The 19,838-nt window shown below is 39.2% G+C and overlaps 1 protein-coding gene across 7 annotated transcripts in view; it reads right to left on the bottom strand.

Annotated features, from left to right (window-relative positions):
* The window catches only part of svild (supervillin d), a 122,985-nt gene that overhangs the window by 94,083 nt on the left and 9,064 nt on the right, over positions 1-19,838 (bottom strand). For 5 of the 7 annotated variants that reach the window (XM_082152662.1, XM_082152664.1, XM_082152663.1 and 2 more), the window contains exon 2: positions 1,244-1,677. In XM_082152662.1, coding sequence (XP_082008788.1) covers positions 1,244-1,614 — 371 coding nt within the window. In that variant the 5' untranslated portion in view covers positions 1,615-1,677. Of the gene's footprint in view, positions 1-1,243; positions 1,678-19,838 lie in introns of those variants that run through there. The other 2 variants (XM_082152667.1, XM_082152669.1) reach the window with 2 other exon arrangements.

Genomic DNA, 19,838 nt, shown 5'->3' with positions numbered 1-19,838 from the left:
ACTTTTACATTTCAAAATAAAATAACTGTCTGTAAGTGGTTTTCAGATAAACGAGTATGTGAACTTAGCATGTTTCCTCAATATATGCAAACATATTATGGTATTTTTATGCTTTAGTAGAGTGAAAAAGTTACACAGTGATTACATTGTCATTATATTTAATAATATAATTGTATCGTGTTTGTTCTGTTTTGTTAAGTTTTCCTGGTCTGTTCTATTTTGTCTTTTGCCTCTAGTTTGTTAATTGGTTACATTATTCTCCCAAGGTTTTTTTTTTCTCCATTAGGTCACCTGATGGAGTTTTAGGACACCATTAGGTCACTTGATGAAGTTTTTCGGTTCCTTGCCACTGTTGCCTTTGGCTTGCTCAGTTGGGGATATTTTGGGGATATTTAATTTAATTTTATCAATCAATAAATTCCTCTTGAAACAAACTTTGTTGTATTATTTTAATTTAATATTGTGAAGCTGCTTTGATACAATCTGTATTGTGAAAAGCGCTATACAAATAAACTTGACTTGACTTGACACACAGCACCTTTAAGTGCTATGTGGTGGTACATTCTCCTAGATTTTCTCCTGTTTGGTGTGTTGAGTATTATATTAAAAGTCTCCTTGAGTATCTCCTTTGTTGTGAGCTTTATTACAGCCACCTATCCGTGACAATAATATAATATAATATAATATAATATAATATAATATAATATAATATAATATAATATAATATAATATAATATAATATAATATAATATTGTTAACAAATAGTTAATTTTATGAATTTATTAGTTGCTTTATTTTTCATTGTGGATTTAATCAATCAACCAACTAAAAGATTACTTGGAATCGTTCACAGACCGGCAGTTTGAGACCAATTGATGTAGAGTATTAGAACCAAACAATGAAGAGAAAAGTTCTACTCCGTTCTCCATACAAGAACATTCCAAACTGGCAGAATTACGGCGCCTATCCAACCCCCGCACATTTGCTTATATCTGTTTGTAATTGCCCAGAAATGAAAAACAATCCATGTTGACTGAGTTTCTGTAAGTTTAAACCAAAACAAAAAGCTCAGATGTCAAAACAGCAGGATGTTTCCTGGTGTAGACCTCTGCATGGTTCAATCTCCCTGACTATTCAGTTCCCAATGTCTAAATGCTGCCCTCAGTCTGAATTTACTGAGCAGTGAAGCATGAGATCTTTGTTAGTCTCTAAATGGTCCATGGTCATTGAGACTCAAACTCACCTGTGACATTGTTGTGAACTTGTTACTTTGTTGCTGTGACTAACAAAGATGTTAGAGGATGGTGTGGCATCTGTTTTGGCCTTTCCCTCAAAATTGCTCCTGTCTCCTTGCTCTCTCAGAGCAGCGTTATCTTTATTGTACTGACTCAGTCCAGAGGAAACATCTGTCTTCTTTTGCTCAGAGCTGGGCACTGCATCTGAGGTGTCTGTGGTTTCCCGGTGTCTTTCCCTCCGCGTGTACACGGATGAACTTTCTTCCAAGTTGGCATACCGTTCAGACAGCTCCCGCCTTCTCTCGGCCTTGTAGCGGGCGATACGTTCAGCTTTGGATTCCAGAGATGAGCCTTGCAAAGAGTCCACAGCATCCATCATCTCTCAGCCCAGTTACACGTTCTTGCTCACTTCCTAGTGGACAAGTCTGCCGATACCATTCCACTGTTGAGAGAGACGAACAAAATGAGATGTCTGTTCTTAAATAATAATAATTTAAAAAAAAGCCTTTGTTTAAGCACTGAATGAAACAACAATACGAACAAAAACATGCACTTGAATATAAAACACTGGCACAATCACTAACACTTGCACTCTAATCCTTCCCATGGCAGTTTTTTGTCAGTCAGGACCTGTCAAATGAAAGCCTGCAAAAGGAGGGAAGTGATTGGCTGAAACTTAAAACACACAGAACTCGAACACCTGCCCACATTGCTGTGATTCTCATATTACCCTTAACAGCCCCAGAGAAAGATAAAGAGAGAGAGATTAGCACCAAAGTGCACTTAAAGAGATGGTTCAGAGTAATTTCAACCTAGGGTCCTTTGCACCATGACCTCGAGTCATAATACTAAATACTAAAATACAAAAAAAATAACCTTAAACAGTAAATTTTTAGTCTTCAGTTTTCAAACCTGTCCTGCAGGACCCCCAGCACTGCACATTCTGCATGCCTCTCTTATTTGATACACCCACTTCAGAGCTGTGTTCGAAATTGCCCCCTACACCCTCATTCATGACTCCACTAATATAGTCCACTTGAAGGTGCTGGAAGGGCTGCCGCTTTGCCGACTAATAATCATTTGAAACTTAGCATACTAGCAGCTCCAGTAGAAATGAAAAGATTTATCTTGAACTCTGTCATGGAAACTAGCATGTATAATAACCTTCATTAAAGTAATCAATTAAAAAGGAATTTATACCTCTATGATGTTACGCTGTACCCACATTGAAAAATGAATGGATGGATGATTCAGATTTGGGCGGCATCTTCTGGCAAAATGCGGGAATTCATTCGGCACGACTCTCACAGTACGTTATGGGTATTACTTAGCTGCTGAGCGTACATTGGTCGTTCACTCACAGGATTAAATAAGTGCACTCGATAACATCCACTATGGTTTCAGGCACCACTGCAAATAGCTGCCCCCTCAAATAGTGCCCTATTTAGGGTATAAGGGGCGATTTCGAATACAGCCCTGGGCTCAACGGCTAGAGAATACCCATTATGCACTGGTTGCACCGAATGAATTCCCGCGTCTCGCAAGAAGATGGCGCCCGCAGGTGAATTGTCCATCCATTTTCCAAGCCGCTGGTCCAATGTGGCTACAGTGGAATATATCATACAGGTATAAATACCTTTTTAACTGATAACTAAATTGTTTAATTAAGGTTTATACATGCTAGATTCCATGACATAGTTCCAGATACATATTTTTATTACTACTGGATCTGCCAGTTTGCCAAGTTTCAAATGATTATTATACAGCAAGCACAAACTATGCAAAAGTGGCAGCCCTTTTGGCGCACTCAGTGTCCAAATTTGCGAACTATTTTTCCTTCACTCCTTCAAGTGGACTACATTAGTGGAGCAATGTAGGGAACATAAACCTTTCATATAGAGTGCCAATAAGTAAGCACATAAGAAAAGAAATAAAATGGCAATATACAGTATGTATCAATGTCCAAAGAAAATATACATGAAATGTGTCAAAATATTTACTTATTGACTTATTTCATGATTCATTTATTTAATGATAATTTATTGAAAGAGTTATTACGGCACTCCAAATCCTCTATAGCAACTCACATTTGATTTCAATACAGTTTGGAGTCAGCATCTTGCTCAAGCTAATGGTTAGATACCCTAGTAAGTATAAAATTATTACCTTTCTATCAATATTTCTGAGAATTTAATGACTTTTTTTTTTCCCCACTGAGCTTGTTGCAGAAGGTATCTTATAAGGCAACATATTCATTTAGCATCGTATCAATGTGTGCATGGGTGTGTCTAAACAACTGTGGATGAGGGAGGCTCTGATTTTGCTGTAGAAATCTATGAATTATGAGCTGGTAAGGGTGTGTTTGTGCTAGTGGGGGTTTGGGGATACGAAGAGAAGTTTGCATGGCGCTCCTGGATTCCTGTTGCTGGGTGCAGGGGTTAATGGTCCACATCTGGGACCTCACGTTTAATAGCTTCCACACGGAGCAAGGGCGAGAGGGAGAAAGGCAGAAGGAAACAAAATGGATGTGGTAAACAATAATTGGAAGGGAAAGAATAAGTTTGTGATAGAGCGCAAAAAGAGAGCAAGACGATTGCTGCTGAAGATAGAGTATTGAAGGTGAGATAAAACATGATAATGGGACAAAGGAAAATACAGATGGAGGAGGGCGTGGAATGGCAGGGAAGAGGAACAAGGTAATAGTGGAGTCACAGATGAGATTACATCATTTTGAGAGGAGTCGTAATCTCGCATGACAAAAGACATATGCAACACATTTTCTCTATTTCTATTGTTAGTGAGTTTTCAGAACATATTTTCATGTTTTTATGCCATCAAGAGCTGCTGTTGATGCAATGGTCAGACATTATAACATCATATTTAAAAAAAAAAAATCCTGGTAATTTTCCATTTTTTGGGGTTTGAGACCAGCAGATTTAAAGAGCCAGGCAAAGTAGGCTACATCATCACAGGGACATTGAGCTCCAGCCATTTTGTATTTATCTGGACATTTATCAAGGTTTGGTTACAAAGCATGAAGTAGCCTAATGATAAATAATCCCTACCCCTAAAGTTTAACCTATTGCAGAAGGTTAAATGAATATATGATCATCTGAGAACTTCCTACAGTAACAGGGTCCAGGAGACATCATAAAATCATTATGTTGATGAACATGACCAAAAAATGCCAAAAACAACTGAACCCACAATTCTCCTTCCAAGGGAGTAAATCCCACGAGAGGCAAAACGGCTCACGTTGGCTCTATGATTAGAAGTGTGTGTAATTCTACAAGCCATCTAGGGGTCCACGGTGTGTTCCTTGTTACTACCTATAAAGGAGTGCTTAAACCAAGAACTCACTTGTTTGGAAAAGTACAGATTTTTTATATAATCAAGAGCAGAATACATTTGGAAAGACATCAGCAGCAGGAAGTTTTGTGCTTATAATGCATTGAATTCATGCAAACATTTTCTGCAAAAACAGTAAGAGTGAGTGACTTTCCAAAACAACGTTCATAATAAATGAAGTGTGGTGCTGGTGCAATGTTTGTCTCTAATGCTATGAGGGAGAACACTTATCCATAAAAACACCTCTATTATTGTTACATTCAGCAATACTGGTAGATTGTACTTACTTACTCAGTAAGTACAATCTACCAATGAAAAATGATCAGGTAAAAAAAAAAAAAAAAAAAAATATGAACAACAAATTTGTAAACAGCAGTTTCCAAATCAGTTCCTACATGTCTAACCAATTGAACAGCCATAAATAATGTGTTATATGAAGAGTTGAGAGCCAGAGTTCTTTATCAACAAGAATCAATGACTCCTTGTGTGAGAAAGGGTAAGAGAGAAGAATGAAAATCATCATAAAAAATATTTTTGACTGATTTTAGCAAAAAAATACCTTGATTAACATAAGACATAACATAACATTTTATATGGTATATAAAAAAAAATGCCAAACAGCTTCTGACTAAGTTCTGCTCGCTCTGTTTCTTTAAAGTTACGCAACTGAGTAATCAGTGCTTGTGCAGACAAGCAAAGTCAAAAGGCATTAAAAACGCTTTCAAACGACTGAAGAGCTGAGCAAATGCACTAAATATTTCAAAGGCTGAAAACGCTTTCTGAATGCTTTAAAGTGGAGGACTCAGTGGAGGAAACCCGTGTCCAAATCTTTATTGATATATCACAAATAGTGACATCACGTCTTTGATTTCTAGCCAAATAAAGCCCTGAAGAACTGTCCGGGTATTTGTGACCTTTGATATCTGAAGTCACAATGAAAGAGAGCGGAAGTGTTGCCTGAAAAGCTTCCCTTGTAATATCCTAAAATCTCACATTAACCCACGTGCTTGCCAAGTACATCCATCAGACCTGCATTTAACAAAATGTTTGGGAATTTAAATCATTGCATAAGCAGCTATTTTACAAAACTAACAGTTGAGCCTTGGTCATTTTCTAAAAACATTTTATATTTTTGTCCATTTTTGCTTTTATAGGATATAGGACAGTCAAGAAGAGACAGAAAGCGATAGGGGAGGAGAAAGGGGCACAGGATCAGGAAAGGACCATGAGCTGGGACTCAAACTGTAACCCAAAGGGCTGTTGCACTATATGTCGGAGCCATGTATAGAGAACCCCCGAGCACCCACAAAAAAACATTACATATTTTCCATTCTTTTTAACCAATCAAAAAAATCGTTTGAGATTCGGGAATATCTCTGATTGGTGGATCTCACATCTGGTCCCCGCGGGTCGTAATACAAATCAACAGTTATTTTTAGCTTGTGCTTTGTTTTTTTGCACAATGACAAATTGTATTTTAAGTAATTAACTCCGGTTAGACACTTGCATTCGAAAGAATATGGGGTTTTGTTTGATTGATAATGTATATGTTTGTCTTCGCGAGAAGATGGTACTCTTGAAAAACTAACACCAAGTATAATTAATTATCAAGAAATGGCACCCATTGGCAGAAACATAAATTGGTTATGGTCGGAGCACTGCCCACAAGGCTATGGCTCTGACTGATGCAAAATGATTTAAGTCACCCTCCAGTCAATAATGTTTTCACTTAAAACTCAACATTGATAATCACAATGACATATTTCAATGTTTTTTTCCTGTGAAAATAATTTCTTCATGCCTTAAAATAGCTTGAATGTAACTCTACACCCTTGCTTCATTTAGTATATGTGGTTTAGTATATGTGAACCATGAATACGCAAATTGGCCCCCTCCTTCACTCACTCACATGAGCTCGGACTACCAGATCCACTGTGTCAACTGTAGTAAACACTACACAATGGCAAGTGGAAATATTGTTAATTCAGCAATATATATTTGACTAGAAATGAAAAGGAAGACATCACCAACTGAGATGAAAGACATCTTTTTAGTGATTGTAAAGGGAGTGGTCTTTGCGCTGTTTCTATTTAATCCATTTGAATGAAAGTCGACACATAACGTAATTGACATGATTAGCCTTTAGCTTGACTACTATATCAAAAAGTTAATAATGTGTTTCAGTTTCAGTTTATTTATTTATTTTTAAAAGCACATTTAAAACAGTCACACAATTCTTTTTATCGGCAAGTAGATCTGAGTATCATCCGCATAAAATAGAAGGATACTCCGTACTTTCTCAGTATCGAACCTAAGGGAAGCATGTAGAGGGAGAAGAGTGATGGTGCCAAAATAGAGCCTTGGGGAAGTCCAGATTTAAGGGGAGCAGCAGAGGAGGAAAAATTGTCGATCCTAACAGAGAAATATCTCTCAGATAAGTAAGATTTAAACCAATTAAGAACTGAACCTTTTAGCCCCACAAGGGATTCCAATATAGATAGAAGTGATTGACAGTTCAAGGACAAATTCAAGAACAAAATCTTTAACAAGATGTGGGGGGTGATAGATCACTGCTAATGGAACAGGGCCCTTCCACTCAAAACTTTAAACTGTAAATAGAAAAAGCCTTTATAGAAACTATTTGACAGCGAGTGAGGAAAGTAAAAAAAACGAGCAGTCATTTGGAACCAGATCAGAATAGGGACTTAAAATCTCCCACCGGTGTCCAAGATTCGGTTATAAACAAAATCCAGCTTGTGAAAGGAGAAAAAGTCATTCAGCAGAAAGGTCTTTGTTGGCCACGGAACGAGCGTTGATCAAGGACATTTAAGGTGGAGTGATGACGCTGGGAGAGAACAGGGCTCTTCTCAGGAGACGAAGATTAGCGTGATTCACTCCTTCTCGTCGAGCGCAAAAGCCGGTGCGGGCAGTACCAAACTGTGGGCTTGGAGACAAGCAGACAGGAAGAATAGGGCGAAGCCAGCGGCAGGGGAAATCCAGCGAACACCAGGCAACAGACGCAACTGGAAGGATGAATTCAAATCCAGCCCGCAGGTGAACTTTCCGACGGGCAGAGACCCCAGCCCGTTTCCCACATTTTCTCCTGTGCTTTCTCCATGTACGATCGACAGGCCATCGCCATATACAGTCCAGTATATCCGATGGAAAAAACTAAAGCCATACGTTTAGTTTATAAAACATTCCACGTCGGCCTTGCTGGAGGCAATGTCCAGCAGTGTTTGTCAATTGTAAAACAAAAGTGTGCGACAATTTGGGGGCAACAGACACAACAAAGAGAGCAGGCAGAGGAACAGAGACAGACGGCTGGCCAACCAAACCGGCGCATCTTGAATGCGGAATGAATGTGTTGCTAATGTTACACAAAGTTTCGGTTTACCATCTCAGAGTCACACAGCTGCTTTCTAAAAATCAGCAACCTTAGAAATAATGATAAGAAAAGACTTGCCCCAGACATTGACGGGACAGGTTACATATTCATGACGGTAGTCATTAGGGGCGGTTTCAAACCCTTATTTTTGAGACTGTCTTTGGGACACTGCCGTTTTCAAAAAGAACAGCAGCGGTGTTGACTGATGAATTTGCACATGTTTGTCTTAATTCTCATAAAGCATTATTAAAAACACCACACAGACATATTAAACAACATTAAAAATACGATTTTCACCACAGGTGGTCTTTAAATGTAATTCTGCTGTACCACTGAAGATTAGCTTAACTCAAAGGCTCAAACACATTCCTGTTATCTGTGCTCCTGATATACGTCTGGGCTAATCTGACCTGAGGCTAAATCCACTGACTGACCTGCATCGCTGGAGGTGCCTTTGGGAGTTTATTTGCTTAAAACAGTGCCACCACATTGAGCACTAGCTGGCATACTGATTCATTGATGTGTACGAAGGCATGCTATGAAATCTTGTTTATGCCACAGAATAAAAAAAAAATAAAAAAAAATAATAAAAAAGGTAATTACAACTTTTTCTCTCACAATTCTGACCTTTTTTTCCCCTCACAATTGTGAGTTTAATATCACACAATTCTGAAAAAACGGAAACAAATGGTGGAAACAAGCTTCCATAGCATAGTTGAAGAATCACAAAGGCTGTATGTGGTTGTATGTGAATAATAAATTGCCATCATTAGCATAAACTGCAAAGGCAAAGGAGAGTCCATTTCATGCGGACAGAATATTATTATTATCAAAGCTTAACCCTGTAGGTGTGATTAATTGTGCTGATGTTTTCTGCTCAAGCAAAACTTTTTCTCTCAAATGTGATGGCTGGTGTCAATACCATGCTGTTAAAGTTGCCATGAAATCCAAACTGACTATCCCTTTTTTTTCTTTTTTTTATGTTGCAGTGCTTTTCATTTTTTAAATAAATCATATGCCCTCATAATCTTTATTCCAAAACATTAACCTTTCCTTCCCCTCGAAACGACGCCTGTTCTCTTTGTTATATATCTTGGGTGGGGCTAAATATCCTTCACAACTGACTGCAAACTGGAATTCGTAGTAGATCTGCCTCCATTTGATTAGCACCACCCAACTTTCAAAGATCCAAACAATTCCAGAAGGATGAAATCAAATCCCCGCCTACATTTTTCTCATTCCAGAAGCAATTTCACTCCTATATACTTAACAATAGGGAAGAAAAGACAATCACAACATCCATTTCAAGGCAAATTTAATACTGCTCTGATTGACTGTGAGATTATACACAAAATGCCTTATATTGTTGGCAAAACAGCAATGCATTAAGAAAAGCAATAATAAGCTTTGATATCAATGGGGACTGGACAGTACTGTTGGCACTGAGCAGTGACATGTCTACCATCAACCTCCAGTAAATCTCAATTCAAATTAAAGCTGCAAGCAGCGATGAAAGGGCCCTCGCACCCGTGCCATCGTCACTCGTTGGCTTTAGGAAGACAGAGCATGGTTGGGCAATGTGCATTTAAGGAGGTATACAGTATATAGTAGTTGCTAGCATGTTTAGTATGTTTTTAGCATGCTTAGTACACAATAGGTATGTGGTTAGTACTGCATTACTGTGTTAACCAGTTCAGTTTCTGTTGGCAGTAGGTGGGGTTATATATCTGAATATTGCTTTGTAGATGTGTTCAGTGCAGGACTTTTATGAAGTATGTGAAGTTTGGGGCAGATTGGATATTGTATGTTTGAGTTACAACAACTTCCTTTAGCATTTCTAACATGCTTTAGAACTTAGCTATGTGTTGCTAGCATGTTTCTTGCATGTTACATATTAAGTTTGGGGCAGATTGGACTTTCCATGCCTGTGTTACAGCAAATTCCTATTTAATTGCAGCAATAGCATGCTTTAGCAATTAGCTAAGTGTTTGCTAGCATGTTTTAGCATGTTTCTAGAATGTTGTTAGCATGTTTAGCACATGCTGGCACTTTTTTATATGTTATTAGGAGTCCACAACAGTGTTTAACATGTCACTTCCTGTTGCCAGCAGGTGGCGCTTTGACTGTAACTGAATATGAGCATTGTCATGTGTTCAAGACAGAACGCTTATCAAAAGTGTGAAGTTTGGCGCAGATTGGACATTGCCTTCTTGAGTAACAACAACATCCTGTTTCATTATATTAGCATGCTTTAGCACTTAGCTTAGTATTGCTAGCATGTTTTAACATGTTTCTAGCATGTTTAGAAGTCAATGGTATTTTTAACATGTTGCTAGAACGGCATCAACGTGTTAAACATGACACTTCCTGTTACCAGTAGGTGGCGCTATTACTATAACTGAATATTCTCATGTAGATGTGTTCAGGCCATGACTCTTATCAAACGTGTGAAGTTTGGGGCAGACTGGACATTCCGTGCCTGTGTTACAGCAAATTCCTATTTAATTGCAGTATTAGCATGCTTTAGCACTAAGCTAAGTGTTTGCTAGCATGTTTTAACATGTTTCTAGTATGTTGTTAGCATGTTTAGCACATGCTGGAACTTTTTTATATGTTATTAGGAGTCCACAACAGTGTTTAACATGTCACTTCCTGTTGCCAGCAGGTGGCGCTATGACTGTAACTGAATATGAGCATGGTCATGTGTTCAGGACAGAACGCTTATCAAACGTGTGAAGTTTGGCGCAGATTGGACATTGCCTTCTTGAGTAACAACAACATCCTGTTTCATTGAATTAACATGCTTTAGCACTTAGCTAAGTTTTGCTAGCATGTTTTAACATGTTTCTAGCATGTTTAGAAGTCAATGGCATTTTTAACATGTTGCTAGAACGGCATCAACGTGTTAAACATGACACTTCCTGTTACCAGTAGGTGGCGCTATTACTATAACTGAATATTCTCATGTAGATGTGTTCAGGCCATGACTCTTATCAAATGTGTGACGTTTGGGGCAGATTAGACATTCCGTGCCTGAGTTACAGCAAATTCCTATTTAATTGCAGTAATAGCATGCTTTAGCAATTAGCTAAGTGTTTGCTAGCATGTTTTAGCATGTGTCTAGTATGTTGTTAGCATGCTTAGCACTTGCTGGCACTTTTTTATATGTTATCAGGAGTTCACAACAATGTTAAACATGTCACTTCCTGTTGCCAGCAGGTGGCGCTATGACTGTAACTGAATATGAGCATGGTCATGTGTTCAGGACAGAACGTTTATCAAACGTGTGAAGTTTGGCGCAGATTGGACATTCCATGCCTGAGTTTCAGCAACTTCCTGTTTCATGGCGAAACATCGAAATTTGTCAGGCCGCCGAGGACCCGCCCTTCGACGAAAACTCAAGATCTTCGCAATTTAACGTCGCAAAGGCCTTAAGATTACACTCACCAAATTTGAAGATGATCAGATTAAAACTGTAGGAGGAGTTCGTTAAAGTACGAGGCATGAAAATGGCAAAAACTGCACAAAAATCTGAGAGGAAGTTGAAAATGGCTGACTTCCTGTTGTGTTTAGGGCTACGCTCCAAGAGACTTTTTTGTAGGTATTAGGTCCTTACATGTATGTACCGAATTTCGTAAACGTACGTGGAACATAGCGGGAGGCGCACTCCGTTGAACTTTTATAGGTGGCGCTATCGAGCCATTTTGCCCCGCCCAATTCTGAAACCTATATCAGATGTAAATTTTCGCCAGTTCTGACGCGTGTGCAAAGTTTCGTGAGTTTTCGAGCATGTTTAGGCCCTCAAAAATGCGATTAAATGCGGAGAAGAATAATAATAATAAACAGAGCAATTCCAAGAGGGTCCTCACACCATCGGTGCTCGGGCCCTAATAAATGACCGATTTTAGTATGCCATACAGTGATGCTTCTGTACATAGAAAAAAATAAAATGGCATTTCTTTTTAGTTTTGATATTTTTAGCAGCATAAAATCATAAACACTTCCTGGAGCTACACTAATGTTTGTTTCCTTCATGATGATTTTACATTTGGGGATTCAGGGCTCTAGAGTGCGACCAATTTGGACATGCAACCAAAATTTGTAAGGGTGCGACAAAATTTTTTCCTAGGTCGCACCGGTGCACCTAACGTCGTCGCATCCGCTGCTTCTCCGCGAACGAAGCGTTTGTTCTTCTTTGACGAAACTCACACTCATGGTTGGATCATATTGTGGTCTAAACCAATCAGAGACAGATATGGCGCGGGTCTTTGCCTCTGATTGGCTGTGGTCCAGATATTCCTGTAGGCTCCGTGCTGTGTGCTTGAAATTGCGACCGGAGCAAAAGAGAATCAGTTACGGCAATCAGCATCAGCAAAATAAACGCAGACGTCGAATAATGAAAAGAAATAGACCCAAAGAGAGTTTTTTCTGTACGAAAAGTAGGCCTGTTCCCTCTACACTCTCCCCGGTCAATGCGCCGACAACAGCCCAGACAGGAAGCTACTTCAGCCAGTCTCCCCAGTCCCTGGTAGCGATATTTTTTTTTCCCAGGATGGTAGGGGAAGACTCATGAATATTCATTAGGGAAGTCAACCCTGATTGGTCTGATGACCTACCCCTAACCCTACCCGTCACTGGTGGTATTATGACCTCCCTAATCCCGCCCCTAAACCTACCCGTCACTGGGGTTAAGACCAATCAGGGATGACTTCCCTAATGAATATTCATGAGTCTTCCCCTACCATCCTGGAAAAAAAATAAAAAATAAAATAAAATAAAAATCGCTCCCTGGTAAGATGCCAAGCCCTGGTCCTTCGTCGGAGATGGCATCCGACTCAGAGACGGAGGTAGAGCCTACCGGGCCTGAGATAGAGACTCAAAATAAAAAGGGAAAAACATATATATTTCGTAAAGACTGGTTAGACCAGTTTCCCTGGTTAAGGTTTAATAAGAAAGAGAACGTAATTGCACTGCATTTATTGTAAAGAATGTGGCCAGAGCATGGCAGGGAACAGTGCATTTGTAAGCGGATCAACAACGTTTCGAATCGAAACGCTGAAAAAGCACAATATTTGAAAAAAACACACTTCATGCCTCGATAAGTGTGTGACTAAAGTTGCTCCTCTCCCTGCTGCATTTCAGCGGCAGGCAGCAGCTATCAGGTCCTCAGAACAATCAGAGATGATAATAAAATTCAACGTCGCCTGTAACATCGCAAAAGAAGAGCTGCCATTCACTAAATTTAGATCGAAAAATGGATTAGACGTGAACCCGAAGTACAGCAATGACGTTGCATGTGCCCAATATATTGGGGTAATAGCCGACACATAAAAAAAAATAAAAAAAAGATGACTGTTGCCATCGCGAATTCCACATACATGTAATTTATGATCGACGGCGACACAGACATTTCCACAAAGGAGTGTGTGATTGTCTACAGCCGGATCTTAAGGAGAGGGAGACCGGTCAATATACTAATTGGACACATTGAAGTGGTACATGGTCAGGCACAAGGTAAGTGTAACGTTACCCTATGTTAAGGTCTACCCACAATATAGCATGATATATGAAATAGAAATCTTAAGAAAATTGTATAGGCCTAAAATATTATTAAAAATTCATAAATAAAAATGTAAGTAAGCATTGATCACATTAAAAGTATTGACCTGGCATGCTATAGGCTAGTGACCTGCATTATCATTTTTCTTTGTTTATTAGGAATCTATGCCGCCACAAAGAAAGCATTTGCTGCGCTTGGGGATCAGTGTGGAGACTGGCTTGAAAGAACAGTTGCTCTGGGGGCTGATGGTGCTGCAGTTAATCTTGGTAGCAAAGGGGGAGTTATAGCCCTTTTACAGAAAGATGCAGGGGATTTCATCTTACCCTTTCACTGTATGCCACACAGGTAGGCTTAAGACTTGTACCTGACACCCCAATGCACATTGCATGCTTCTGTGTATTTTCTTATAAAGAGGTATCTGTATGTAAATTAATTGAGATATATCTTTACAGATTGGAATTGGCCATGTTGTCGGTCCAGAAGGACAATGCAATGATCCGTCAAGTGTATGATATGCTACATTTGGTGTGGAAGACCTATCATTTTATTGCCAAATCAATGAGGGAGCTGAAGGCCATTGGAGAGGACCTGGGAATGGATGTGTTAGTCCCTGGCGGGGTTAAAGGAACACGATGGCTTCCACATGTCTCCAGGGCCCTGAGACCTTCCTCAGACCTGGACAGAATGGCCATCAAGGCCAGTTCACTGCAGTCCACTGTCATATGGACCATTTGGCAGGGTCCTCTGCCAATGCAGATGTTGCAGGCCGAGCCACAAAGGTCAGTGAATTTCCACAGGGAACTTATTAAATTCGTGCCACTTTAACTTCAGTCATTTTTCCCAAGAATTTAGTTTATCCATGTTGTTAATGTATCTGAATAGTTGCTTGTATGATACAGGTCAAGAAATCAATAGTAGATGGCACTTTTGTGGCTTTTTGTCACTTTCTGGCTTATGTTTTTGCTGGAATAACCAAGTTTAGTCTCCTACTTCAGAAAAATGAGACCATCCTACCTCAAGTAAGGGAGATGAATGGGATATAATTCTAACTTATATTTGTTATTAGGTTCAGCTGTATTTGTAAAAGTGCAGTTTGTGCTCTTGAAAATCTGCTGGTGACCACAGAGCAGTGGGGATTTCTTTAAGACTGCAAGGTAAGCTCGGCTTCCCCTATAATGTAAAAAAATGAACGGTCAAATATGTACTATTGTGTTAATATTTTATTGACAAAAAATGCGTTAGAAAACGTTCATCTCAAAGATGAGTTCGTTCAAAATCAGTTACATATAGCAGGTTGGCTGACTCGATTTCCTTCTTATACATTCCCGTAGCGTCACAGTGCATTTCCCTGTTGAAGCCCAGTGTCTGTTGACTTCAATGGGGCTGCTTTGAACAGTTTTTTTCAGTGCTTCGGAACTAGACGGTCATTGGATAAATGCTGCGATTATGTCCCGCCCACGGACGCTCAGCTTCTCTGGGGGTGAATGAGGAGTGGGCTGGCCTGGACTCCGGGCTTCTGCGTGATGATTGGAGGGTCTGTTCAAAGGCTGCATCTCCTTATGATTGACAGTGATTTCATACAATAAAAAGTCGCTGATGTTGAAGCTATTCGAGCTCAGTCCCATCACGGATTTTTCAAAGACAAACTGCAGCAATCATTTCTTGGTATTTGCTTGTCGAAATTGCTAGCCAATTTTCTTAATACATTTCACAGAATTATACATTTAGACCTTTTTATTGCAGATAATATAAGAAATAAATAATCATTGATAGACCTACTTGTTAAAAGGGCTGTGTGTTTCATTTATTTGGCTATAGTCTACTGTCATCTGTCAATAATAAAAAAAGAAAAAAAAAAGAATGAACAATTTAATTAAAACAAATTGAATTAATAAATAATAATAATAATAATAATATTGACGCACATGCTTTTCTGTCTCATTATTGCAACATCTCTCTCTAATAACTGCATTAATAACTGCATAATGAATGTAATTTGATACTTATGACTGATCATGCCCAAACGCGTGTTCAGCGCGTTCAGTCTGTGTTCAAAGTCGGTGTTTAAAATCTGCCGCAGTCGATGAAAACAGTCAGAGAATGTGTCAGCTAGTCGTGTGTCCCCAGCATTAGTCTGCTATCAGTGGCTCAAACCTCTGTTACTAACTCTAAAATGACGTTTTGGAATTAACAACGGAGGCATGGGATTAGATGCGTAAGAAATTAGTCCTACATACAAGAGCATTTTAATGACAAAAACTTTACAAACGTCTTGAAATACATAATCTGAAAAATGTTTCGAGGTGTGGTAACTGTAGTAAGCGGAATAATTGACTTCAGGCCGTTGATTAATTAGAAAAAATAATCTCCGCTTCGCGTCGTGACCGCATTACCACCTCGGGTGTGCATTATTTTTCTAATAATTCAACGGCCTGTCGTCAATTATTCCTTACTTATTATATTTTTTATATTATTATTAGTAATAATTCAAAAACAATTATTAAAATAATTTAAAAAAATGTATTATTAGTAGTATTATTATTATTATACTTTATTATATTATTATTTATACCTTTATTATATTATTACATTCATTTTTCACAGAGCATTTTCTTGAATAAATGAATAATTTTTATGATGTTGGCCGAAAATGAGCTTCCCCTCTTTGAAAGACCAGCAGCCGCCACTGCCACAGAGGTAATGGCTGCAAGACCTAAGCCTGGCAGCAAACTGTCCCAGTTCCTCGCTGACCTTAGGCTACAGAAGAGGCAGCAGGATGAGCAGGGTCACGTTGAAATGCCAATCAACAAATTCCAGGTACATTTATGGTTTTGTTTATGGTTTTGTTCCTGATATCTAGAAAACTCTAAAAAAAACAAAATATTTATAAATCGAACTCACAATGTGTGTTTATGTTTTGTCACACACAGACAGTTACACTCAAAGGGGAAGTGTATAAGCTGGCAGAAGATGGTACTGCTAACACTAAACTTCAAAGAGCAATGGAGGCAACAATCAAATCCACTGTCAAACATTTGAAAGCAAGATTCTGTAGCCTCCTAGGCAATTGTACTGTCTTATGAACACATTGATAGATCAGAAATTCTGTTACTCATTTATTAAGATGTCTTTATCCTTCCAATAGGAGAGGATGATGCCAACTCTGCCACAACCAAGGCTGTAAAATGCTTCAACATCTTCAATTATGACAGCTGGCCTGAAGACCAAGAGGAATTAGTGGACCATGGTGCTGATGACCTTGCAATCCTCTTGGATCACTTCTCCCCTGTCCTCACAAGGTAGCATGATGGACAAATACACAGTATAAGCTCCAGGTTTGCTGTGCTTATTTGTGGGTCTGTACAATTTTGCACAATCAGTAGGACAGTATAATAACAATTTGTATTATTTCTATGATTTGTATTATAATGACTATAAATTAAACAAAATAAGAAATAGTGTAATTGTTTTTCTATAGTAGAATTCTATCTGTTCTTTAAGACACACACCATATGGCACAGAAATCCCACATGCTCAGTGAAACGTGTTTTTTAAATAGTGAGTGTGACTGTTTAATCACTGTGGGTCAGGTGAAAGGCCGTGTGGAGATGAAGCACAGTGTGCATCATCAGTGTGTAATCCAATAACATTATCCGACAACTGCTAAGACAGGTCTTAGGCATGAAACGGTCCACAGCATGCACAGTTTTGCCATCATCAGATTGAGAAAGCTGCAACAGACCAACAGCCACTTGATGGTTTAGGAGAAAATATGACTCAAACACACGCTTTCTGATAGAGCTTATGTAACCTGCACAAGCCATCTGTCAATAAAGTATCATCACTTAAAGGGGCTATATGTAAGAATTTTAATGTATTAATCACATTTATTTTGCCAAAGTATGAACAGCTCATAACGAAATTTAGAACTTCCCCAACTTCCTAGGTTGTCAATGAAAGTCTGTAGACTGATTTCTACAGTGAAGGACGTTTTTGCCAGGAACATCAAAAGGATGTGGCGTTTATGTGCGCTCCTGAGAGCCTCTCTTGTGTTCTCTACAGCTAATGTTAGCTTAGACATGGGAGTCCACTAACGTCAACTGCACAGCACAACAAAGACTCAAACACAAGCTAAAATAAAAGGTTTGCTGTTTTACAGTAACAGTGGCAAAGTTAATCTGTAATGATTCAACAAGGTCAACTACAACACATGAAATTAATGCTTATACAATGTTCATAATACCAAAAGAACCATACTGTACTGTATTGTCAATGTGTCATGCAAAGAAAATGGATTAATTGAAACTATAGTCTGACATAGCCAGATATATATATATATATATATAGTCTATAGTGTAATTTTAACTACCTCAACTGTTGACATGATGCCAGTGAATTGCATATCCACATCGCTATAAGATTCTTTCTTAACTGCCGTTTTCTCACCGCTGTCATTTTTGTTGTTTGTTATTGGGAGGAAAGTGTGTGCACGAGTAAGCAAGTACACCTGGCTGCAGTCTGCAGATCGGGGTGGGGTGCACGTGTCGTCCCGTCCCACACTTACTCGATTGGTTCATTCATCTTCAATAGGCATACTTGATAGAAAATGTGTCCGTAGTTGGTGTAGGTCAGAGTAGCGCATGGTTTGATGAGCGAATATCAAGTTGCAAAACTGTAAAAGACTTCCTATTCCAGTACAAAGGGTGGTCTAAAAGAGGAGAGAGCTTTCCAGACAATATAACCACACTGTATGGGACCCTGGTTGTCATGGCAGAGAGACTGCAGATTGAGAAAACTCAAATCTCACACAGAAGTGTCTGACCTAAAGTGTCTTCATCCTATAGACCTTATGCACCAGAGAAACGAGGGTGCCGTCATCTTTAGAATATTGTCTTTTAACTTCCGTTTTTGCGGTCGCTCTGTATATTTCTATGGCGCTGCTGTCCAGAAGTAATTTGCTTTTTAAGTGGATTTACTTAATGTAAAGTTAACGAAAGTTATTATGAGGACTGTAATGTTTAAAACAGATGACCTAACAAATGTCAGTCGACTGGGAATATTTTAAATTCATTAATAAATACGCAAAATCCTATATTCCCTATTGGATTTTTGTTGAGGGAAAAACTGCCGATTGGCCAACAAAGTGACATCATACCTGCACCACTCTATTCGGTTGTTAAGTCGTGACGTAACCAATACTCTTTCCGGGTCCAAAGTCCAGGTCCTCTCTACCTACCTACCGCTTTCGCTGGTGTTTTGGTTATTATTGAGTGTTTTTACAATGCCGCAGTGCTGTGTCTCGTGTCCCGAGCTAACTCACTTCAACCTCGTAAATCTTCTTTTTCATTGAGGACTCTACCCTTAATTATGCCACCTGAGTGATGAGCTACACTAACCACTCTGTTGGTGTTAAAGGAATTTAAACCCTTTTTGACCGCCAAGGGTGCCTCACTAAGAAGGACGTGATCGTAAATAAATTTACAGGTTCCACCGTTGTTATTTCTGGACCGCTTGGGACCCAAAACGTCACGCGTGACGTCAGACTTAACAATCGGATAGACCTTATGTAGCCCCGCCCCTTTTCAGCACTGCGCTCGTTGTCTTGTCTTCCGGTCTGTATTTTCACAGCGATCTTGCATTTATGAATGAACGGCTCGTTTTAAAATCTTCCCGACATTTGTTAAGACATCTAGTGTTCAACCTTTCGTCTTCACTTTCCTGCATCATTTTCACACATGCCAGTGCCAATCTAGTCTCTCTAAGTCATGATTATTGAGAAAAACATTTCATAAAATGAACAGTAAACCTAGACAGAAGTTTAACAAGACACACATTTTCCCCTCAAACTAGGTATAAGCCATATATACATCCAACCTGAGACGCTGTGATAAGACTACAGAGGAAGACACTGGCTGACTGTCCTGTCCTTGTAGGGTACGGTCCTGTTCACTACAATCCCTGACAGTCAGGCATGGGAAAAAAATGCTTAAGTCAATGTGGCTTTAACCTCATTAGGGCATATTGCCTCTGTGTTCCCGCTCATTTCACATATCCTTGTCGGATTATTTTTCAGTGGATAAGGACAAAGAGACGCCCGTAAGGAATTGTGACAAGAAACAAGAGCAGGGAGACAGATAACAGGCCTTGTTTTAATATTACACAGAGCTGTACGTGTTAGGTGGGGTTTCACCTCGGCCTGAGCTGGACTGATTCATCGTGGCATTCCAGCTCATTTGTTTTACAGATGGGTTTCCCAGCTCACTCAGCAAAGAATTTTTTTCCAAGTCTGAAAAATAGACTCTTCAGA

Source organism: Leuciscus leuciscus, assembly GCF_965113295.1.
Source record: "Leuciscus leuciscus genome assembly, chromosome: 21".
Classification (NCBI taxonomy): Eukaryota; Metazoa; Chordata; class Actinopteri; order Cypriniformes; family Leuciscidae; genus Leuciscus; species Leuciscus leuciscus.
Note: the sequence above shows the minus strand (reverse complement) of the source record. Positions and strands in the feature narration are given on the sequence as shown.